The following is a 24,880-nucleotide window of genomic DNA, read 5'->3' as shown; positions in this document are numbered from 1 at the left end:
TCATGATCATGTATACTACATTTCAAGTGGATCCGATGATGTATGAGGGAGATAGAGCAGTTGAAATGTCCTAGGGGGCGGTGTTGATTAAACTTTCAATGTAATCCAATAGAGCTGTTTGGGGGCTGACAAAGATCAACCATATGTATTTTTTTGTGAATCGGACCATGCATGTGTAATTTAGAGCCAAACGTATGGCCGTGGCATGATATCAGAATTCGCCACGCTGCCACAGCCACACCCTCAAGCCAAACCTGTCAGTACTGGAGACAAACTTAGACCGCCATGTTATCTGTCACTGGGGACAGTTTCACATTGATTAGGTGAAGGACATCAAAAACTGACTATCTAAAGGAAAACATGACACTTCCTGTTCCCAGGGGGTGGGGCTTTGATGATGTCAGCATCTGATCAGTGAATATTGTTCAGGGCCAGAGGCAGATCAATCTCAGGAGGTTTTATGTCTCTGTGACTTTCCGTGTAGGAGCTATATTAATTTCGCCTTTCATGGCGAGAAGTCATATTTTGAGGCTTGGCTACGTCCACATGCTTTCATGTATCAAAAAGCTTTTGGTAACTTTTGATCCCCCATACCTTAAGAGTATACTGAGTGATTTTCAAGTCTCTGTCCGATATGCGGGCTAGAAAGGGCAAATCCGAGGTCAAAATGGAAACTTCAATCCAAAATGACTGACTTCCTGTGGGGTGTAGACAAACACTCCAGGAGGCTTTTTTGTAGGTCCTGAGAAGTTACATATGTATACCAAATTTCACAATCCTCTGTCAAAACATGGCTTGGGGCAGATTTTTTTTAATTTTCTAGGGGGCGCTGTGGAAGAATTAGGCAACACCCACAAAATATCTCATCAGATCTGCTTTGGGGACTGGAGTAGGATCAATCATATTGAATTTGGTGCAGACCAGATGATGTATGTGGAAATTAAAGCCAAACGTATGGCCATGGCGTGACGTCCAACTTTGATGCGCCACCACGGCCACGCCCTTTTATGAAAAGTCACTGTGCTTCAAACAAAGTTAGACCCACTAGTTATCAGTCACCTGACAGTTTCAAGTTGATTGAGTGTAGACAGCCAGACCTTTCCCAGCAAAAAAAGTGACTTCCTGTTCTCAGGGGGAGTGGCTTTGATGATATCAGCATATGAACCCATAGAATCGCCGGGAACCCGAAGGTCCTCCTTCATGCCAACTTTGGTGTGATTTGGCGTTTCTTGGGAAAGTTATTGCATTTTTTCATCTGGGCGCGAACACCATTTTCATGCCCCCTAAACATGGCCGAAAACTCAAGATTTTGATAACTTTTAATTCCTTGTAACTTAACTGCATAGGAGGAGTTTGTTAAAGTTCGAGGTGAGTAAAAGTGAAAAACGGCCAAAAATTGGCCTCTGACCCAAAATGGCCGACTTCCTGTGCGTTTTAGGGCATACCCACAGGAGACTTTTTTTCTTGGTTTGAGGAGCTCTACCTGTGTGCCAAATTTCAGATCTCTACAACTTATGGTTCGGCCTATCTCACGTTTGGGGGCGTGGCTAAGAGGCTAGGCCACGCCCACTGACGACGACATTAAGGAACAAGAATTTCACGCGGGGGACAATTTTGGGTAAAATCGGGGCTTGGTTAAGTCCCCAAATTGTCTCGCAAAGACGCAACGGAAAAAAGAATAAGAAATCTAACAATTCCTATAGGCCCTTGCAGGCTTCCTGTTCGGGCCTAATAAAATCCCCAGTGTCTTGAAATCAGTTTTTGTATTACCTCTGTTAAAAGGTGGGGGACCGTCAGAAGTTAATACTCAAAGACCAATCTCCAAATAAAAATTTTTGAAAAATGTGTTGCAGACCAGTGTTCAGTGTTTATAAACTCAAACTCAATTTTACCTAATTTACAATCTGGTTTCAGACAAAAAACAGCACTGTCACTGCTCCTTTAAAGATCCTAAATTTTGATTGCAGAAAACAGTGTTGCTTTGTTCATTGATCTGTCTAAGGCATTTGACACCGTTAATTACACAATTGTGATCAAAATTTTGTATCAGATCAGACTTTCAAATTAAGCTGCCTTATGGGTGGCTGACTATTTGTCAAATAGAACCCAAATTATTTATATAAATGATTTGTGTGACAATTTGTCAAATGGCTGTTATCATTTTTATGCAGATGATTTGGTAATCTATTGCTGCTCTTCTTCACTCCCACAGGCCGTATAGTTTTTACAGTCTCGTATTCCAGAAGGCTGTCAGAAATTTGTATGTTTATTACTACTGTTTCAGGTAAACAAATTGAGTTTGTTGCTACTTATAAATACCTAGGTTTTATATTGGATAAAGAGCTCTCTTTTAAAACCCACATTGAAAATTTGGTTAAAACAAAACTGAGGGTGAAGATTAGGCTTTATTACAGAAATTGATCTTGTTTCTCGCTCAGAGTAAGAGAAAAATTGGTCTGAGCTACCTTCTTGCCTCTGCTTGATATGGAAATGTTCTGTTTGTGAACGCCTTGGCCAAATGTCTTCAGTCACTGAATACTGTTTATCGATGTGTGTTGCAGATGTTCTGCCCAGGTCCTCCTTGCAAATGAAATCTTGATCTCAATGGGGTTTTTCATCTGGTTGAATAAAATAAATAAAATGAAATGAAGGTGAAGTGGAAAGAGGAGTAGTTAAGAGACAAGTAAGTTGATGAGGACCACGAGCAAAAGAAAAGAACAGGAAGAAAACAACAGACACAAAAGTTGCAAAAAAAATGGAGAGGAAGCAGAGGAACAGGACAAATAAAAGAGGGGAATGGCTAAATATAGAAACAGTCTGCCTTTCCTCTGCCCTTACCTCAGCATACGTTTTGTTGCCTATCAACCGTGATAGCGTGAAGCACAGAGCTGTGAAGCCGAACAAGTAGAGCCTGAAGGTTAATACCACTGTCTCCACTGTAAATGGAGGAGCGAATGCTACAAGTCACTGACTTGATGTAATCTGCTGGGTTTCCTTAGATAGAAAACTTTTTTAACCATTTTGAATAATAAAGTAAATCTAACCGCACTATTTGATAGGATTAATTGGGATGTATGTACCCGGCTTGAAATCTGTGTGATTCGACTTAATTGACTTTTTAAAGTGCCTTGAGACGACAAGTGTTGTGAATTGGCGCTATATAAATAAATTGAATTGAACTGAATTGAATTAAATAAACACATGCTGTTTATTTACCCCTTTACATATTCCTGATGGCTTATTATACTATTTTGTTTAAAATATTTTTGTTTCATGATCTTGTACATTATTCAGCCATTTACAATTTTCATAAATAATTTTTGTGTTCATACATATATAAATATAACACTTTAAATAAAATACATTGATGACAAATACTATTTGTTTGATTTCTTTGTATAAACTTTTAAGAACTTAAACACTAACATATGAACTTTAGGAACACATTTTTCAATCTGTTTATTTGCAGAGCATAATAATAAGAAATAAACCAAACATTAATATTAGATATCATCTGGTTGAATAATATCTGTGTTTAACTTCCACCTATTAGGGAAACCCAGCAGGAGTTTGAAAACAATGCGCCACAAGTCAGCTGTTCTTTTGGAGTTTAGAGCACCTCAACCGCACGGTTAGCTGACAGCAGGCGAGGCAAGCCGGCTGTTAGGGCAGCGGGAGCAGACATCTCCGAACACATCAGAGCAATTGTGCAATTAAGCGATTGCACAAGTGCTCTGAGCAGATATTTCAGGTTTAAACATCTATATTCTCATCTAAAAACATTGTAAAAGTTCATTTTGTTTCACAGAAAGCGCAATATAAACAACTTTGTTCGCAGCTTTTCTCTCTACTCCGGCTTTTACTACTTCTGTTTGAGCAATCTACATCGACCCGCAATGAATCATGGGATAGGATGGACCACGAAGGATACACCGGGCCCATCCTTCAAATCTTGGGAAAAAAAGGACACATTTGTCGGCCCCATTTGGAGGAGCCTTCAAAATTGGATAGCCTTCATTTCATCACCTCAACATGACATAATCGGCCTACAAATGCAACATTTAAAGAATGCAGCCCCTGAATTTAGACACAGCAATAGTGAATGACATCCTGGTGAATCTGTGTTTGATTAATCGGTTGTTTTCCTCAAGGGCCCGAATGTGTGACATAAAAAACAAAATTTTGGAACTGAAATTGAATTAAAGAATTGAAAATGAAAGTAGTCAACTGAATTTTCAATACAACAAAATACACTTTTGAAGCAAATGAATTCAGGTTCAAAGTATTAAATTCAGTTTCAATTTAATGAAATTAATTTTCAAACTAATGCATTTAATTTCAAATTACGCAAATACAGGACCAATTCAAATTCAGTTTTTGATGGCACAAGTTTCTGCCCATACTATTGCGTAGTCTGGTCATTTATTGTGTAACTTTAAATCTGTTTATCTTTACATTTATTTGCTCATTCTGAACACCTAATGATAATTTTCCCTACTATTAAATTCCTAGATCATATATTCTGAATCTAATTTTATACTAGTCCATGGGTCAAAACAGCAGTTTTTGGACACAAACAGCAGTTTTTGGTCACAAACCTGTAACCATAATTTTGGCTTACAATAATTCTAATCATCATTCTAATAACATAAAATGGTACCTTTATGCATCATATGATGTTGTAATTTTAATCAGTCATATTTCAGGAAATACTTGGCAGAGCCTGTGGGGTCCAGGGTCTGCAAGCAAGGCACTCAGTTTAAAAAACAGGAGGTGGGCCTAAATTCAAAATGATACAAATACACTTTGTGCAACTGTTAGGACCCCAACCATGGGTCGAAAACATGGATGAACATTCAATTCAATTCAATTCAAAAATACTTTATTAATCCCAAAGGGAAATTAAATGTTGTTATAGCTCATATTATGAAGGTTTCCTCAAAGAGCCATTGTAGATGCTGATGGCTGTAGGCAGGAAGGATCACCTGTAGCGCTCCGTCTTACAGCAGATCTGAAGAAGCCTCTGACTGAAGACACTCTGTTGTTGTAGGACAGTCTCATGAAGAGGATGCTCAGTGTTCTCCATAATGTTCTTCATTTTATGAAGAATCCGTCTTTCCACAATGATCTCCAGAGGTTCCAGAGGAGTCCCCAGAACAGAGCCAGCCTTTCTTATCAACTTGTTGAGCTTTTTTAAGTCCCTGGCTCTGATGCCGCTTCCCCAGCAGATGATGGTAGAAGAGATCACACTTTCCACAACAGACTTATAGAAGATATGCAGCATCTTGCTGCAAACACCAAAGGACCTAAGCTTCCTCAAGAAGTACAGTCTGCTCTGTCCCTTCTTGTAGATGGCTTCACAGTTGCATCTCCACTCTAGTCTGTTGTCCAGGTGAACACCGAGGTATTTATACTCCTGCACCACCTCCACTTCTTCTCCCATGATAGAAATAGTTTTTGACTTATTCCTGTTTCTCTTAAAATCTACAATCATCTCCTTTGTTTTAGTCACGTTCAAAATGAGATGATTGTTTCCACACCATGCCACAAAGCGGTCCACCACCTTCCTGTACTCAGCTTCTTGTCCATCTCTGATCCACCCCACAACTGCTGAATCATCCGAGTATTTCTGCAGATGACAGGAGTCTGTCTTGTACTGGAAGTCTGAGGTGTACAGAGTGAAAAGGAATGGTGAGAGTACAGTCACCTGTGGTGCTCCTGTGCTGCTGACTACTTGGTTAGACTCACAACCCTTCAGTCTCACAAACTGTGGTGTGTTTGTCAGGTAGTCTTTGATCCAGGAGATTGTTGAGGCCTCCACCTGAGTCTGGAGTTTCTGACAAAGTAAATCAGGTTGGATTGTATTAAATGCACTGGAGAAATCAAAGAACATGATCCTCACAGTGCTACTGGCTTTGTCCAGATGACAGTGGGTTTGTTAAAGCAGGTGTATTATGGCATCTTCAACTCCAACTCCACATTGATAAGCAAACTGAAGGGGGTCCTGATGGTTTACTGTTTGCTTACTCAGGTGGGCCAACAGGAGTCTCTCTAGGATCTTCGTGATGTGAGATGTCAGGGCAACAAGTCTATAGTCATTGAGGACTGATGGGTGAGTTTTCTTTGGTACCGGAACAAGACAGGAGGTCTTCCACAACACCGAAACCTTCTTCTGGGCCAGGCTAAGGTTGAAGAGGTGCGGCAGAATCCCACAGAGCTGCTCTGCACAGGCCTTCAGGACACTAGGGCTGACATGATCTGGACCTGCAGCCTTATTCCTATTCAGTCTCTCCAGTTGTCTCTTCACCTGACTTCTTGAGACACACAGGTGGGAAGGGGAAGCAAAGGAAGCATCAGCATCTTCTGATATGGTTGAAGGCAAACATGTAGAAGCAGAAGGGTCTAGGGCTGAGGTGGAAGATAAAAAATGTGAGATCTTACTGGACAGCTGTGGGTCCTGTGGGTCAAAGGAAGATGGAATGTCTGTTTGGCTGTGAGCAGGAGAGGAGGGTGCGAAGCTTGTTTCTGAACTGAACCTATTGAAGAATGTGTTCAGTTCATTGGCTCTGTCCAGACCTCCATCGGTCTGATCATCCTTCTGCTTGAAGCATGTGATCTTCTTCATCCCTGTCCACACATCTCTGATATTGTTTTGCTGGAGCTTGCTCTCCAGCTTCTTCTTGTACACCTCCTTGCTGTCTCTTATCTTGACTTTAAGTTGCTTGTGTATAATCCTCAATAATTCTCTGTCTCCCTCTCTGAAGGCTCTTTTTTTCTTGTTAAGCAGGTCCTTCAGGTCACTGGTGATCCAAGGTTTGTTATTGGGGAAGCATCTCACGGTTCTGGTGGGGATGATGTCATCCACACAAAAGTTTATATAGTTGGTTACACACTCAGTCATGGCATTGATGTCCTCTCCATGTGGCTGGAACAGTGCGTCCCAGTCTGTAGCCTCAAAGCAACCTTGCAGAGCTTCTTCAGCTTCTTGTGACCATTTTCTCACAGTCCTCTTTATTACAGGTTGCCTCTGAACAAGGGGCTTATATTTCGAGCAGAGAAAAACAAGATTATCATCTGATTTGCCTAGAGGAGGTCTTGCTGTAGAGATGTATGAGTCCTTGACATTTGCATAAAACAAATCCATTGTTTTGTTTTCTCTGGTAGAGCAGCTGACAAATTGTTGAAACGTTGGAAGTGTAGCAGAGAGTGAAGCATGGTTAAAATCAATCACAATCACAAAACACAATCGAAGGCTGATATGAACTTTTCTACACCTTTCAGTATCCCAGTAATCTACGCCTACCCAGCCCAGGAAGAGGAGGAGTCATAGCTGACTCCCCGTGACGTCATTCAGTCTAAACAAAAACACCGTGTTCCAACACAGCGTTCCTGTTATAATTTGTGGTTGTTTGGTTTTTGTTTTGGGTTTTTTCTTTATGTCTTTTTCACAGTTGAAGTTTTGAATCGTTCTTCTGTTTGTTTTCCTGGTCATGCTTTAGTTTTTGTATTCATGTTATGCTAAGTTGTTTTCTTGGATTGGGCTTCTGGTTATGCTTTGATTTAATGTTTTTCTAGTTTTGATTTCTATTAGTTTGTATTCTTGAATTCCTGTTTTAGCCGCAGCCACATTTTCTTCTGTCTGTCAATTAAGTTTATTTGGTTCACCTGCTCAAAGTTAATCTGTCTCCTTGCTCCACCTGGTTTTCACTCCATATATACACACCTGCTCAGTTAGTCATCGCGGAAACATTTATCAAACCAAGTCTTGTTGTTTTTTGATCATCCCATGCCTGTCTCGCCTGCCCGTTTGTTGTTTTGTTCCTGCCTCCTGATGTGAGTGAGTTTTTATTATTAAACCTTTTACACCTGCTCGTCTGCATTCTGGGGTCCTATATCTCACAAGCCTTAACAGTTCCCTACCACGCAGGTCTCCTGCGAGATCCGGACAGGGGAGACACCACGCGCAAATGTCTCCTTTCAGGCAAAAAGGCACATCTCTTCAACTTGGATCCAAAAGTGACTATGATGCGACGGTCGAATACCTGATCCTGTGCAACAAAGTTAAGTATCAATCTGCTGCTTACGTATGCCAGCGTTCATATTAAAAGTCAGTTATAAGACAAGTGTGGCTTGTCTTTTCTTTGAGGCCTATGGAAGCAACCAGAAAGCCTGGCAGCTCTAATGAAAGCGGTTTTCCCCACAGCCCAGAGGAGAAGGCAACAGGACCACAGCATCACATGCCTTCCTTCGTGCAGGTCCAGGTAGCATAAGCTACACACATGGCATTTACACAAAGCTGCTGCATAAGTCCTTTGTTCTGCCCACACGAGGCTCGATGACCAGGACAACTCCGCTCCTCAACTCGTTGCCCACATCTTTTCTTTAGAACATTTCATATAAGAGGTAGTGTTATGGGCAGAGAAATTAGTTTAGGATGAAATAATCTAAATGTTTAAAAAAATAATATTTCCCTAAATATTATTTTATTAAATGTGATAGCTAATTAATGGATTCACTTGTTCATTTTGTATATAGGTAATTGGTTTTCCTTATTCTTTTATTTTGCTTGGTAGTTTTAGTTGAATTGTTCTAGTATAGTAAAGAGTTTGTTATTTGAAATATGTTTGACTTTGTGTTGAATTATGTTTCATAATAAATTCTTGTATTTTAAGAAATTGTGTGAATTTATTTCAAGTGTGTGCAGAGTTTTGCTATTAAATAATACCATAACTTGATTCACTTTTTTCTCTATTGTCCTAATACCATTGCCTTATTGGGCTGGTATTGACCAGACAACAATTAACAGATCAAATTATTATTTAATTTTGCCTGTATTTGTTTAAATAAATAACACATTCTACATCTTAGTTCCTGTGACAAAAAAACTAATATATACTAAACATAAACCTTTCTCTCACAGGTGGCAATTTAAGCAAAATTTTTTATTTGCATATGCAGAACTCAGCGTGTGTTACCATTTTATATTAATGTGTGCATGTACATGTGTGCCCTGCCAGTGAGTGATAACCGCCAATGGAGGCTCCTCAGTGCCAGGGGATAAAAAGCAAACAGGCAGCGTGACCAAAGACGAACTAAGCCTGGACACACCAGATTACTTTAGTTAACGCACATCCATCTTCAGTGTCTGTGTGTGTGACTGGGCGATTGCATTAGACTGTATGTAAATATATCATGTTATTTTTATTATTTGTTTTCTCTAATTGTAGACAAAAGCGGATATTTAGAATTTTGTCTATTCTCATTATTTCCTAGACTTATATAGTATTCCATTATAGTATTCAGATTCTTTCCACTATAAACCAATGAGTCAACATGAAACTGCATTTTAAGTTTCTAAACGTTATTACAAGGATGCATGTACATTGTACTGCTCATTGACGTTGTTAGTCATATGGCCAATAAATCAGTCCTTAGTTAATATTAAAATAAAGCCTGGTTATGGAAAGAAAGGCTCACCAAATGCCAGTTTAAATTTTTCTGATAAGGAAACAGTCAACGTTTTACATGCCACTCCCTATATCAGATTTTTGTGATCATTCTATGATCTGAGTGCTGAAGAGTAATTTAATTATTCTAATTTTACCAGTTACTGTCAAAATGGATATATATTTAAGACAACTAGATTAAATAGATTAAGAGAAAAAAAATTAACTTGACAGAAAGTACTTTGTGCGCTTACCTGTTGTTCCTGTTGTGCCTCCTAGAGGATGAGGGGTAATGGAGGCTGCTCAGTTTAACTGACATCGTCTCAAGGGCAACCTGGTGGATGTCGCTTTGAGTTGACGTTAGCTCCACCTGAAGAACACAGGACAATACTTTATGACAACCTACTAAAAATGTACTTGCTAACATTCTCTTCAGATATCTGATGTCACTGTGAGTAAGCCTGCTAATTCACTTTAGGTAAAAAGCTAACACAAAGATCCTCAAGGAAAAGCAAAATGTACTCGTACTCGTCGTCTTCCGCTTTATCCGGGACCGGGTCGCGGGGACAGCAGACTCAGCAGAGACACCCAGACGTGCCTCTCCTTAGACATCTCCTCCAGCTTCTCCAGGGGGAGGCCAAGGCGTTTCCAGGCCAGCCGAGAGACATAGTCCCTCCAGCGTGCCCTGGGCCATCCCATGAGCCTCCTGCCAGTGGGTGTGCCTGGAACACCTCCCGAGGAAGGCGTCCAGGAGGCATCCGGTATAGATGGCCGAGCCACCTCAACTGGCTTCTCTTGATGTGGAGGAGCAGCGGCTCTACTCCGAGCCCCTCCCGGATGGCCGAGCTCCTCACCCTATCTCTAAGGGAGTGCTCCGCCATCCTACGGTATAAGCTCATTTCAAGCGCTTGTATCCGAGATCTCGTTCTTTCGGTCATGACCCATAGTTCATGGCGATAGGTGAGGGTAGGAACGTAAACCAACCAGTAAATCGACCGGTTGGTTCAAGACATCTTCATGAGGACTATTAAATCGAGGCACGTGGTGTTGCCCGGTACGGCAGAGCCAGGGTCCCACTCTAGAGCCAGGCCTGGGGTCAGGACTTGTCGGAGAGTGCCTGGTGGCTGGGTTGCTCCTTGCGGGATCCAGCCAGGCCAAGCCTGAACGAGAGACGCGAGGCCATCCCCCAGTGGGCCCACCACCTGCAGAGGGAACCAGGAGGGACCAATGCAAAGAGGATTGGGCGGCAGATGAAGGTGGAGACCTCGGCGGCCGATCCCCAGATGCTTAGGCTGGCTGTAGGGACGTGGAAAGTTGATAAGAGTAATGAAATTGTTATGGTACAACTGTCACGTAGACCGGTTTGATTTCATGGAGATGTGATGCTAGTCTTGCATTCCATTAACTGTGCCTGAGAATCGGTGTTGTGTGTGCCAAGAACATGTGCGTAAATGAAGATGGTAAATCGGATTGGTCAAGAGTTTCACATACACAACAATGATATGACTTTTGTATACAGTACAGACCAAAAGTTTGGACACACCTTCTCATTCAAAGAGTTGTCTTTATTTTTATGACTACGAATATTGTAGCTTCACACTGAAGGCATCAAAACTATGAATTAACACATGTGGAATTATATACTGAACAAAAAAGTGTGAAACAACTGAAAATATGTCTTATATTCTAGGTTCTTTAAAGTAGCCACCTTTTGCTTTGATTACTGCTATGCACACTCTTGGCAATCTCTTGATGAGCTTCAAGAGGTAGTCACCTGAAATGGTTTTCAGTTCACAGGTGTGCCCTGTCAGGTTTAATAAGTGGGATTTCAAGCCCTATAAATGGGGTTGAGACCATCAGTTGTGTTGTGCAGGAGGTGGTTACAGTACAAAGTCCTCCTAAATAGACTGTTAGAATTTGTATTATGGCAAGAAAAAAAGCAGGTAGGTAAACAAAAACGATTGGCCATCGTTACTTTAAGAAATGAAGGTCAGTCAGTCTGAACAATTGGGAAAACTTTGAAACTGTCCCCAATTGTAGTCGCAAAAACCATCAAGCGCTACAAAGAAACTGGCTCACAGGAGGACCACCCCAGGAAAGGAAGACTAAGAGTAAACCTCTGCTGTGGACGATAAGTTCATCCGAGTCACCAGCCTCAGAAATTGCAGGTTAACAGCAGCTCAGATTAGAGAACAGGTCAATTCTACACAGAGTTCTAGCAGCAGACACATCTCTAGAACAACTGTTAAGAGGAGACTGTGTGAATCAGGCCTTCATGGTAAAATAGCTGCTAGGAAACCACTGCTGAGGACAGGCAACAAGCAGAAGAGACTTGTTTGGGCTAAAGAACACAAGGAACGGACATTAGACCAGTGGAAATCTGTGCTTTGGTCTGATGAGCCCAAGTTTGAGATATTTGGTTCCAACCACCATGTCTTTGTGCATCGCAGAAGAGGTGAACGGATGGACTCTACATGCCTGGTTCCCACCGTAAACCATGGAGGAGGAGGTGTGATGGTGTGGGGGTGCTTTGTTGGTGACACTGTTGGGGATTTATTCAAAATTGAAGGCATACTGAACCAGCATGGCTACCCCAGCATCTTGCAGCGGCATACTATTCCATCTGGTTTGCGTTTAGTTGGACCATCATTTATTTTTCAACAGGACAATGACCCCAAACACACCTCCAGGCTGTGTAAGGGCTATTTGACCAAGAAAGAGAGTGATGTGGTGCTGCGCCAGATGACCTGGCCTCCACAGTCACCGGACCTGAACCCAATCGAGATGGTTTGGGGTGAACTGGACCGCAGAGTGAAGGCAAAAGGGCCAACAAGTGCTAAGCATCTCTGGGAACTCCTTCAAGACTGTTGGAAAACCATTTCAGGTGACTACCTCTTGAAGCTCATCAAAAGAATGCCAAGAGTGTGCGGAGCAGTAATCAAAGCAAAAGGTGGCTACTTTGAAGAACCTAGAATATAAGACATATTTTCAGTTGTTTCACACTTTTTTGTTCAGTATATAGTTCCACATGTGTTAATTCATAGTTTTGATGCCTTCAGTTTGAAGCTACAATATTCATAGTCATGAAAATAAAGAAAACTCTATGAATGAGAAGGTGTGTACAAACCTTTGGTCTGTACTGTATATATCCCCTGACTTGGTCATGGATTTGGGATTCTTTGGGATTCTGTATTATTCAATTCAATTCAATTCAAAAATACATTATTAATCCCAAAGGGAAATTAAATGTTGTAGCTCATTATGAGGGTTTCCTCAAAGAACCGTTGTAGATGCTGATGGCTGTGGGCAGGAAGGATCTTACAGCAGATCTGAAGAAGCCTCTGACTGAAGACACTCTGTTGTTGTAGGACAGTCTCATGAAGAGGATGCTCAGGGTTCTCCATAATGTTCTTCATTTTATGAAGAATCCGTCTTCCCACAATGATCTCCAGAGGTTCCAGAGGAGTCCCCAGAGCAAAACCAGCCTTTTTTATCAGCTTGTTGAGCTTTTTACGTCCCTGGCTCTGATGCTGCTTCCCCAGCAGATAATGGTAGAAGAGATCACACTTTCCACAACAGACTTATAGAAGATATGCAGCATCTTGCTGCAAACACCAAAGGACCTAAGCTTCCTCAAGAAGTACAGTCTGCTCTGTCCCTTCTTGTAGAAGGCTTCACAGTTGTATCTTCACTCTAGTCTGTTGTCCAGGTGAACACCGAGGTATTTATACTCCTCCACCACCTCCACTTTTTCTCCCATGATGGAAATAGTTTTTGACTTTTTCCTGTTTCTCTTAAAATCTACAATCATCTCCTTTGTTTTAGTCACGTTCAAAATGAGATGATTGTTTCCACACCATGCCACAAAGCGGTCCACCACCTTCCTGTACTCAGCTTCTTGTCCATGTCTGATCCACCCCACAACTGTTGAATCATCCGAGTATTTCTGCAGATGACAGGAGTCTGTCTTGTACTGTGTCTGAAGCTTAGCAACTGAGCTGATGGCATCACATGCAGTGTCGGCAACAGTGGAAGGTGGAACGCAAACCTTTGCCAAAATAACACTGGTGAACTATGTGGGTAAATAATATGGACGAAAACTTACTGTCAACAGTTCAATATCTGGACTGCAGAGATGACACTTCACAGTTACATGTCCTGGATTACACCATCTGTTGTTCACAAGTACTGCCAGTCCACCTCCTTTACATTTGCCGCTCCTCTTTAAATCTCTGTCTGCTCTTATGGTTAAAAAGCCCAGCAGAGAGACGCTGGAGTTGGGGATATGATCCTGCAGCCATGTCTCAATAAAACACATAATACTGCATGCCCGGTACTCTGGCTGGGTCCTTTGTAGGGCTTGGAGTTCATCCAACTTGATTCCAAACGATCTCACATTGCCCATCATAATCAATGGAAGAGATGGTTTGAACTTTCTCCATCTCTCTCTTCTCTTAGCTCCTGCTGTGCATCCACGGCATCTCCTTTTCAACTCATCAGGGATTTGGGGTTGTAGTTGAAGTATTATTTGAGCTTTTGAGATATTAATCAGCTGCTCCCGGTTGTAAGAAACAACCCCATTGCCATGGCAATGTATCATAACAAATGTCCAAGGGTAGAAGAGTATCAGGAGAAATCCTCCAAGCTGCACAGCATCCAACACCGGAGAGGACAGTTGTCCAAAAAAAAAAAATCAACTGTATCCACCACAAGAGGAAGAGTTCCCAAAAAGGAATAAATCGGAATCAAAAGTAACAGAGCTACTCCAACCTTCTGCCACCTTGAGCGGCGCAATAATTACAATTATGAAGATGTATTCAGAGATGTGTTCTGAATAAAAGGTCCCCCACGTCGGCTTTGAGAGGAAACCAGTTGTCTTTTCATCATTAGTAAACTTTCTTCTCCCAGAGGAACAAATGAAAATGCATATTAGGAAATCTGTAATGTCCTAAGGATCTAAGGCCTAGAGCCAAATTTAAAGAGAGACTGGTACATGAGTGGATAGTCTACTCTATATATTCAATTAAAACCTATACTAATACCTTGAAAGATGACCTAATTGAAAATTTTTGAGAAACGCGATTGCAACATTTTCGAAGGGCAGCATACAGGAAATTACAACATCACTAGATGATCAGAATCACGGTTAAAATTCAAACAAGCTTTCTCTCCTTAAAAGGAACAAAGAGAACGGTAGATGGACATACCTTAATGCCAGGTTTGATTAGCTGTTTATTGCAGATAATGAGATATGTGTGGGCCATTTCCTTTATAGCCAGCAGTCTACTAGAGAAACACTGAATGCTCATTTTGCTATCTCTTCTCTTGTGCGACAAAACATTTCACACACTCAGCTACAGAACCATATGCTACATGTGTATTATAGATGTGAAGACGTACTCTGAATCCACAAATACAAATCTTGTCATTACAGATTACCCACACACCTACATTTATCATAAATTGCTTTATTTATGCCTGCTTCTCGTACACACAAACATCCATTAGGCTTGCACAAAGTCTAATGGACGTAAAGTCACACAAGCTCACAGATTGACCATGAATTACTCCAGACACATGAACACACACACATCACAGCATGTCATTTTCAAACACAATCATTTAGAGGCACTCAGTACGCAGCTCAAAAGTAATTGCATACACAGTATACAAAGATGAGGCTTCAATTGAACCAATGAAGGCAGAGTGAGTGTGTACAAATAGCAACGCAAACACACACAAAGCCACACACTGCTTTTTCCTCATTCAGTAACAATTTGAATAAGGTATTGGCGCATCGAGTTGCTATTCCCATGAAATCTACTTAACAGACTCAACAGAAGGATCTGGAAAAGTCTTCCAATCTGTGGCAGGCAGAGATGCTCAATCAAAGGGGCTAATAAATAAGCTGGTAATACACAATCAACACCAATGACTGGATCAGCGTTAAGATATGTTCAAACGAGAGTACTCTTTGTTTACATATGCATTGCTGTTGCACAAACAAAGCTAACTGGAATTTCTGAAAGAAGAAAAGACTTACTCTGCCTAAATGGCTCTTCATTTTGCTTCATTGGTCCCCTATACATCCATGGTTTGCATTTGAAGATTGTTTGCTGTAGTCTATTGGTTGCATAGACCCTTCTTTCCTGTGCTAATGTATCCTTATGTGCATTATTTTTGTAAACGTGTCCTGTACGGCAGAGTAGCACTCAGAAGTGCTGACTAAGTGCCAAACAGAAGCCCAATTCCTTTACTTTGACAAGTAGAGCATTACAGCTTTTGCTATAATGCTCTGTTTGATATATAAAACTTTATTATGAGCAAATTCAAAGTCAGAGTCAACATTTAAAATTCCTTAAAATATATTCACTTTAAGAAGAGGGAAAAACATTAAGGCACCAAAAAAAAAGAAAAGGCACCAGAAAACGCACAAATAATACATTTATCAGTTAGTAGATAGAGGGATAAAAATAACATTTCTATGCAATCGTGGGGTCTTAATGCAAATTTGCTAGAACAACGTGGTGATAATCTCCTTGTACCTGGCTGAAGCCTGATGACTTATAGGGCTGATTCCCGAGAACTATTTCAAGGATTTTTGTAGAACAATAGCTCTTTTCCAACTGGACCAATGGCTTGATCTGTTGAATATTGTATTTGTGTATATGCAATATCCTCATTGTGCACATCTTGTCTACTAGAGTGGAGGAAAAGATTTTCAAAAATCTGACACAAACAAAAATCAACAGGCAAACAGGCAATTAAACAGCATGTTTTGTGTACTGAAATGTTGCTGGTACAAAGACCAGGAGACAAAAAGAAATAAGAGAAATGCCTACACTTCAATTAGTCAATTTTTAACAATACTGTTGCAGTGTTTCTGATCATTATCCTGTTACAAATTAATTAGGCCATGTGTTAAAATAGATCAGGTCATAGATTTGTAGTGAAATTTAGGAAGTTGTATTAGATCAGACTATACAATGACAATGCACACATTTTGGTATACAGAGTTGTTTATGGTTTACTCAGTGACTGCAAAGTGTCCAGATACTGGACAGCAAAACAAGCCCAAATCACCATCTTCCACTACTGTGTTTAACACTTGGTATATACATTTTCCTTAAAAACACAGTTGTTCCACATCTTGGAGGGGTGTGACCTTATCGTGTGTGGGGTGTGGCCTTTCTTTGACACTCTTTGGTTTGCTGGCGTCTTTCACTTGGGTGTCACGGGACAGCCTGGATACCTGGCTGGCACTGGTTGTTTCGGTTACTTTTTCTATGGCGGGGTGCATATGCTTGCGTTATGCTGGCTGGGAGTATGCATTTGGGTTCGCCTGCTATCAGGTGTGGCTTGTTCGCCTCCTCAGTGTTAGGGTAGCTGTGTTTTGTTGTTCTGCAGGCCTGGTTGTGGCTGGGGGGCGGGGCTGCGAGGGAAGGAGGTTGTTGGGGACTGGAAGCTCTGTTGGATTTGTGCTGTGAGTCTGGGGACGCCCTTCTTTGCGTGGTGTATTCTTGTTGAGGGTGTTGTTCAGGGGTGAATGTGCAAGTGCCTAGTGATGAGTACTTTTCACATTTGAACCGATATGTACCGATACTCGGTACCTGGGAGTCGATCCCGGTACTCAACAATACCAGTTTTCGGTACTTTTTTGTGTGTTTATGTGGTAATAAATGTTAATTGATTAAATAATAAAATATCAAACATTTTCAATTTCACAGATTTATTTCTCAATATGTAACCTTTAATGAATATCTCAAAACAACATCCAGCTTTTTGTATTATAACATCTCAGTTGTTTCAAACCCTGAACTGACTATGCAGTGTATTGCACAAATTAAAACCCAGCCATGTTGGTGGCTGCAGACAATGAGTCGCTAACAAATGCAGGCGTGCTAACGGTGCTGAATGCAGGAGTTGTAGCCTAAGATCTGAGGCTGACAAAAATTGTCTTTTCAGCCTTGACAAAACTTGTGCTTGACCAGGTCAGTGTATATACACACACACAGAAGAATATATAAATGGCTGGAACCATGGTTTCCTCTGACTGCAGCCTGTTGAAGCTGTCTACATATTAGTCAGAACATTCTTAGGAAAAAGAAAACTCTGAAATGTTTATTTATCTTCTACCTACTGTATTTATATATTATGTCTATGTCTATCTTTTTTCATTATAATTAACTCTCTCCATCTGTCACGGTATCACATCTTTATCTGTTTCTTTTTCTGTCTCTTTCCACCTTTGTTTGTTTGTTTCTTTCTTTCTTTCAAGGTCAGTCTTATATTTCCAGGGGGATAAATTCACCTCCAACAGCCAAGCTAGGTTAATTTTGGTCATAACTGGACTGGTCATCACTGGCTGGATCTGCACCGGCATAGGTAGCTTTGGGGCTCATTGCTATAGCTCCCTGGGGCTTCTGCACTGTGGCAGGTCCTGGGAGGCAGGTCTGTGGTTCCTCACGCCCACTATTGAATATTCTTATGGAGAAACCTTATAAATAAAGGCATACTCACACATACACCCACAGGTGTTTGGCTTCAGGTGTTTACAGACACACAGATATACAGATATACTCTATACAGGTCCTTCTCAAAATATTAGCATATTGTGATAAAGTTCATTATTTTTCATAATGTCATGATGAAAATTTAACATTCATATATTTTAGATTCATTGCACACGAACTGAAATATTTCAGGTCTTTTATTGTCTTAATACGGATTATTTTGGCATACAGCTCATGAAAACCCAAAATTCCTATCTCACAAAATTAGCATATCATTAAAAGGGTCTCTAAACGAGCTATGAACCTAATCATCTGAATCAACGAGTTAACTCTAAACACCTGCAAAAGATTCCTGAGGCCTTTAAAACTCCCAGCCTGGTTCATCACTCAAAACCCTAATCATGGGTAAGACTGCCGACCTGACTGCTGTTCAGAAGGCCACTATTGACACCCTCAAGCAAGAGGGTAAGACACAGAAAGAAATTTCTGAACGAATAGGCTGTTCCCAGAGTGCTGTATCAAGGCGCCTCAGTGGGAAGTCTGTGGGAAGGAAAAAGTGTGGCAGAAAACGCTGCACAACGAGAAGAGGTGACCGGACCCTGAGGAAGATTGTGGAGAAGGGCTGATTCCAGACATTGGGGGACCTGCGGAAGCAGTGGACTGAGTCTGGAGTAGAAACATCCAGAGCCACCGTGCACAGGCGTGTGCAGGAAATGGGCTACAGGTGCCGCATTCCCCAGGTCAAGCCACTTTTGAACCAGAAACAGCAGCAGAAGCGCCTGACCTGGGCTACAGAGAAGCAGCACTGGACTGTTGCTCAGTGGTCCAAAGTACTTTTTTCGGATGAAAGCAAATTCTGTATGTCATTCGGAAATCAAGGTGCCAGAGTCTGGAGGAAGACTGGGGAGAAGGAAATGCCAAAATGCCAGAAGTTCAGTGTCAAGTACCCACAGTCAGTGATGGTCTGGGGTGCCGTGTCAACTGCTGGTGTTGGTCCACTGTGTTTTATCAAGGGCAGGGTCAATGCAGCTAGCTATCAGGAAATTTTGGAGCACTTCATGCTTCCATCTGCTGAAAAGCTTTATGGAGATGAAGATTTCATTTTTCAGCACGACCTGGCACCTGCTCACAGTGCCAAAACCACTGGTAAATGGTTTACTGACCATGGTATAACTGCTCAATTGGCCTGCCAACTCTCCTGACCTGAACCCCATAGAGAATCTGTGGGATATTGTGAAGAGAACGTTGAGAGACTCAAGACCCAACATTCTGGATGAGCTAAAGGCCACTATCGAAGCATCCTGGGCCTCCATAAGACCTCAGCAGTGCCACAGGCTGATTGCCTCCATGCCACGCCGCATTGAAGCAGTCATTTCTGCCAAAGGATTCCCGACCAAGTATTGAGTGCATAACTGTACATGATTATTTGAAGGTTGACGTTTTTTGTATTAAAAACACTTTTCTTTTATTGGTCGGAAGAAATATGCTAATTTTGTGAGATAGGAATTTTGGGTTTTCATGAGCTATATGCCAAAATCATCCGTATTAAGACAATAAAAGACCTGAAATATTTCAGTTAGTGTGCAATGAATCTAAAATATATAAATGTTAAATTTTCATCATGACATTATGGAAAATAATGAACTTTATCACAATATGCTAATATTTGGAGAAGGACCTGTACTCTAATACAATTTGTACCATGTACTGTTCAGGAACCTTACTATTGTTATATATGTATTTGTTCTCTCTTGGTGTAAAGTAGACTTCAGGAAGTTCTCTTGTATTCTTTTTATCACCCTTAATCTCCTCTAATCTTATCTCCTTCTTTCCTTTTAACTTTTAGCCCCATCGCTCTCCTTGTTTTTCTTCTTTTTTCCCTTTTATTTCTGTCTGATCATGTCCATTGCATCTTAAATAATCCCAAAGCATATTCTAATAAAGTTTTTCTACAGTATATACAGTATATAGATGTATACAGTATAAAAAGTGGGGAATTATAGCAAAAGCAGTAATGCTCCACTTGTTCTGTTGGGCTTCTTCTTGGCTCTCAGACAACAATTTTGAATGCTACTTTATATATATATATATATATATATATATATATATATATATATATATTTATATATATATATGTATATATATATATATATATATATATATCATTGACCTTGACATGCTGAGTCTAGCAGAGTTTGACATGTACAGTTACGGTACAGACCAAATGTTTGGTCACACCTTTTCATTCAAAGAGTTTTCTTTATTTTCGTGACTATGAATATCGTAGCTTCAAACTGAAGGCATCAAAACTATAAATTAACACATCGAATTATATACTGAACAAAAAAGTGTGAGACGTCTTATATTCTAGGTTCTTCAAAGTAGCCACCTTTTGCTTTGATTACTGCTCCGCACACTCTTGGCATTCTTTTGATGAGCTTCAAGAGGTAGTCACCTTAAATGGTTTTCCAACAGTCTTGAAGGAGTTCCCAGAGATGCTTAGCACTTGTTGGCCCTTTTGCCTTCACTCTGTGGTCCAGCTCACAACAATTGAGCTGTTCTCTAATCTGAGCTGCTGTTAACCTGCGATTTCTGAGGCTGGTGACTCGGATGAACTTATCGTCCGCAGCAGAGGTTTACTATTGGTCTTCCTTTCCTGGGGCGGTCCTCATGTGAGTCAGTTTCTTTGTAGCTGCTGGACCACTTGTTGCTGAATATTGGACTACTTGCACAGACACCAGGCCTCCTGATGCTTGCGGCCATTTTGTATCCAGGACAGTCCGCTCCTCCATATCCCGTCAAGCATCACGACTGTTATGACGGGGCGTCCCAAGTCTGACGTCACAAGACGCTATATAGGAAGGCGGACATTTTCAAAACTCGCTTTCAGCTGGCAACCTTGACAAGGTTACCACGCAACTGGAGCGTCCTTGGAAGTAAAAGAGATCCCATGTGGAGTCTTCATTTATTTATTTCTCTCGTTGGCCAACGAACAATTCATAACTGAGGTTTCTGGACTAGGAAGGCCAGAAATTTCACTTTGCCAATCAAAGACGTCAGTTTAACACGTAACTAAAAACATGGAGTTCGAGGAAACGAACTGCCATCGTGTTTCACCCCTAGTCGACTGCTGATGGTCAGATCCTATTTTTTCCATTTCGTCAAGAATACCAAAGGACGGGACTGACCGCTCTCTTGGTGTGTAACTGCGGACGCGCACAACGCTTCACCCCCCCCCCCGTTTTCCCTCTCACTCGTTGACCCAGAAGGAAGCTTCACCAAGTAAAACCCATCTTTTATTTACTCTTGTATTTCTTTATTACAAGGCCTGGGCAGGGTCAGAGGTGTAGAGCGATCAGAATCGCTGGTTAGGATCTCATGTGTTCTGAATGATATGTGCATGTAACCTTGCTTATTGAAACTTTGATGTGTTATGTTGATATCTGGAGCCGCCGCGTTCCTAGATCTGCTTGTGTTTCACCATCTGAAAGTCAACGCAACCCAAGACTGGACTGTTAAAATAACCTCGTGGTGAATTTTACCATTTTCCTTTGTCTTCAACCTCACTGTGCTAGATTGCCGCCAAAAGTTAGAATCCTTTGTGCTCAGGAGTTGGGGGGAAGTTTTATGATCAGGACATCACTGAGTACAGTCGGAGCTGCGCTCCAACCACCCCCACTCTCCACTCACCACCACACCTTGTCGTCATATTCTCAATTGTACCACAAATGCTGGTTGATTCAACACCCACTGCTGTTTTCTTTATTTTTGCTTAGTTAGATGTGTTACCCTTGTTATGTAGAATTTTGCATGTTGAGTAGGTGAAGATTAATAAATATTCACATAGATAAAGAGAGAGCGTTTTGTGTTCATAGTGTGCGAAAGTGATTCGTCAGTCAAAATAGGGTTAACGTTCCACACGTTTCGGCAGAAACGGTTGATTAAACAGTGACATCTCCGGCAATAGTTATTAATTATTACGGAGTATTTAACGGTTGTAATTGTCAAAGGCATTGAGCCACAATTACAACACCAGAAACATCTCTGGTCTCGATTCATAAATGAGGATTTTGGTTAAGAAGTTGATTTTGTCAGATTATGATTTGTAATTATAATTATTGATCAAGATTAATCAATCAATAATCATAAACCCAACATAGCGCTTGATGGTTTTTGCAACTGTACTTGGGGACACGTTCCAAGTTTTCCCAATTGTTCAGACTGACTGACCTTCATTTCTTAAAATAATGATAGCCACTCGTTTTTCTTCACTTATCTGCTTTTGTTCTTGCCATAATACAAATTGTAAGTCTATTTAGTAGGACTATCAGCTGTGTACTGTATCCACCTCCCGCACAACACAACTGATGCACCCAAAACCATTTATAAGGCTTGAAATCCCACTTATTAAACCTGACAGGGCACACCTGTGAACTGAAAACCATTTCAGGTGACTACCTCTTGAAGCTCATCAACAGAATGCCAAGAGTGTGCGAAGCAGTAATCAAAGCAAAAGGTGGCTACTTTGAAGAACCTAGAATATAAGACATATTTTCAGTTGTTTCACACTTTTTTGTTCAGTATATAATTCCACATGTGTTAATTCATAGTTTTGATGCCTTCAGTGTGAAGCTACAATATTCATAGTCATAAAAATAAAGAAAACTCTTTGAATGAGAAGGTGTGTCCAAACTTTTGATCTGTACTGTACATCAGTGCATCTCAAGTAGATATTAAATTACTTTTGTTCACCCAAGAAGTGTGTTTCTGAAAGAACATGACATAGGCATATCTTAAAATATAATCAAATAATATTAAATGCTGTATCACTTTTGAAAGTTCTCTCATTGTTTAGATAGCCAACAGTGTTGTGATCCAAGTGTGGCTGTCTAACCAATGAAAGAGCCGGTAACATCCGGAGCAATTGTGGAGCAATTGTGATTGGTTTAATTTGGTTTTTAGTGTGCTCAGGGACCAGAAGGGTCATGGAAATGTTAAATGGAGATGGTAAAGTAAAATGAAAATGCAATTGCAAAAAGCATTTGAAAATGTAAGGTCAAAAAGGAATTACCTTTTTAAATGTTTGATAAGGAAAGGTATGTATAATCAGATTTAGGAATTGTGTTTTTTAAATCTCCATTTAGAAATAGGATTTGAAAATACATGTTCAAATTGCAGTATTTAAACAATGGATTAATATATACAATTTACAATTCCTCTTTAAAAATTTAATTTAAAAAGTGCAATTACAAAATGCTTTTCAAATTGGATTTCTAATTGTATCATTTAAATGCTAAATTTGAAATGGTTGTATTTCTTTATCAGTGACTCTCCGGGTCCTCCATAGTTTTTAGGTTAGTCAGATAAAATAAATAGTTTTCTATGGGAATCCCAAAGTAAAGTTTTCTGAGTTTAACATTTCCATAACTGAGATTGTTCTTTATTCGTCTCTGCTCTAAATAGTAAACAACAGGTATTGAAAAAACAATTTATTTTTCTAACTGATATCAAAGAAGAGGCTGCAAAAAGACAACTACAAATTCTCCATGCTCGAAATAGCCAATTGAGATGAACAGAGATGGAAGAAAATGATGGACAAACCAACAGACACAAAGAAACAAGAAGCTGTGCCCAGTAGAGTCAAATAACAAGTATGAAGGTACTGTAATAGAACTGTTGGTTCTATTATAAGGCTGCTTTATAACATTTGGGACCTTAAAGGCTTTTCTACGGAAGCAAATGTGTCCCAATATTCAAATTAAAATGGATTAATAAAATGCTTTTTCATTTTCAAAATGAAGCTGCATTTTTTGACTCATTAATAAAATTAAAAATAAACCATCCAAATTGCATTTTCATTTTCTTCTCCAAGACTGTTCAATTTGTAAATTAACTGAATTTGAATAAAATATTTAATAAAATAAAGTTTAACATTTCATTAAAAGATGTTTCAGCAAAAAGTGACCAAAAATCATTTTGAAAAGTCAGTCAGTCATTTTCTACCGCTTATTCCAATAGTGGGTCACGGGGAAGCTGGTGCCTATCTCCAGCAGTCTAAGGGCGGGAGGTGGGGGACACCCTGGACAGGTCGCCAGTCCATCGCAGGGCAACACAAAAACAACCATGCACACACTCATTCATACACCTAAGGGCAATTTAGAGTGACCAATTAACCTAACAGTCATGTCTTTGGACTGTGGGAGGAAGCCGGAGTACGCGGTGAGAACCCATACATGCACGGGGAAAACATCAAAATGTATTAACAGAAATGCTTTTTCATTTTATAGTCATAGCTGCATTTTTTGACTCATGAATGAAATGACTAATAGATAATCCAGTAAACTGCTTATTCTGTTACTTAATTAAAATGATAAATAAAATACCATTTAACATTTCATTTTCAAAACATGTCCCAGCAAAAAGTGACCAACATTTATTTTGAAATTACAAACTTAAAATGTATCAACAGAAATACTTTTTCATTTTAAAGTCATTGCTGCATTTTTTGACTCATAAATTAAATTGCTAATAGATCTTTCAAACTGCATTTTAATTTTCTTCTTCAAGACTGCTCATTGTGCGCAACAACTAAAGAGAAAACTAAGAGGAAAATGCTTTTTCGTTTTCATGCCTGCATTTTATTGTCCGAGTTAACATAGATGGCGATCGGAAATAAGTATTAAACATGAATTTGTGTCTGAAAAATCTCACCACCTCCTAGTTTTAGTCCATGAGGCAGACACCCTGTCTACTTTTAAGGCTAGACTTAAAACCTTTCTTTTTGATAAAGCTTATAGTTAGAGTGGCTTAGGTTATCCTGAGCTATCTCTGTAGTTATGCTGCTATAGGCTTAGGCTGCTGGCGGACATAATGACCACTTTCACTCTCTTCGCTACATTCTCACACTACTCTCCAATTTTG

The 24,880-nt window shown here is 40.3% G+C and overlaps 1 protein-coding gene across 3 annotated transcripts in view; it reads right to left on the bottom strand.

Annotated features, from left to right (window-relative positions):
- The window catches only part of akap6 (A kinase (PRKA) anchor protein 6), a 490,689-nt gene that overhangs the window by 228,454 nt on the left and 237,355 nt on the right, over positions 1 to 24,880 (bottom strand). For all 3 annotated transcript variants that reach the window (XM_047392958.1, XM_047392960.1, XM_047392959.1), the window contains one exon: positions 9,701 to 9,816. In XM_047392958.1, coding sequence (XP_047248914.1) covers positions 9,701 to 9,816 — 116 coding nt within the window. The remainder of the gene's footprint in view (positions 1 to 9,700; positions 9,817 to 24,880) is intronic.

This window comes from Girardinichthys multiradiatus, chromosome 19 (genome assembly GCF_021462225.1).
Source record: "Girardinichthys multiradiatus isolate DD_20200921_A chromosome 19, DD_fGirMul_XY1, whole genome shotgun sequence".
Taxonomy (NCBI): Eukaryota; Metazoa; Chordata; class Actinopteri; order Cyprinodontiformes; family Goodeidae; genus Girardinichthys; species Girardinichthys multiradiatus.
This window is presented reverse-complemented; position numbering and strand designations above follow the sequence as displayed.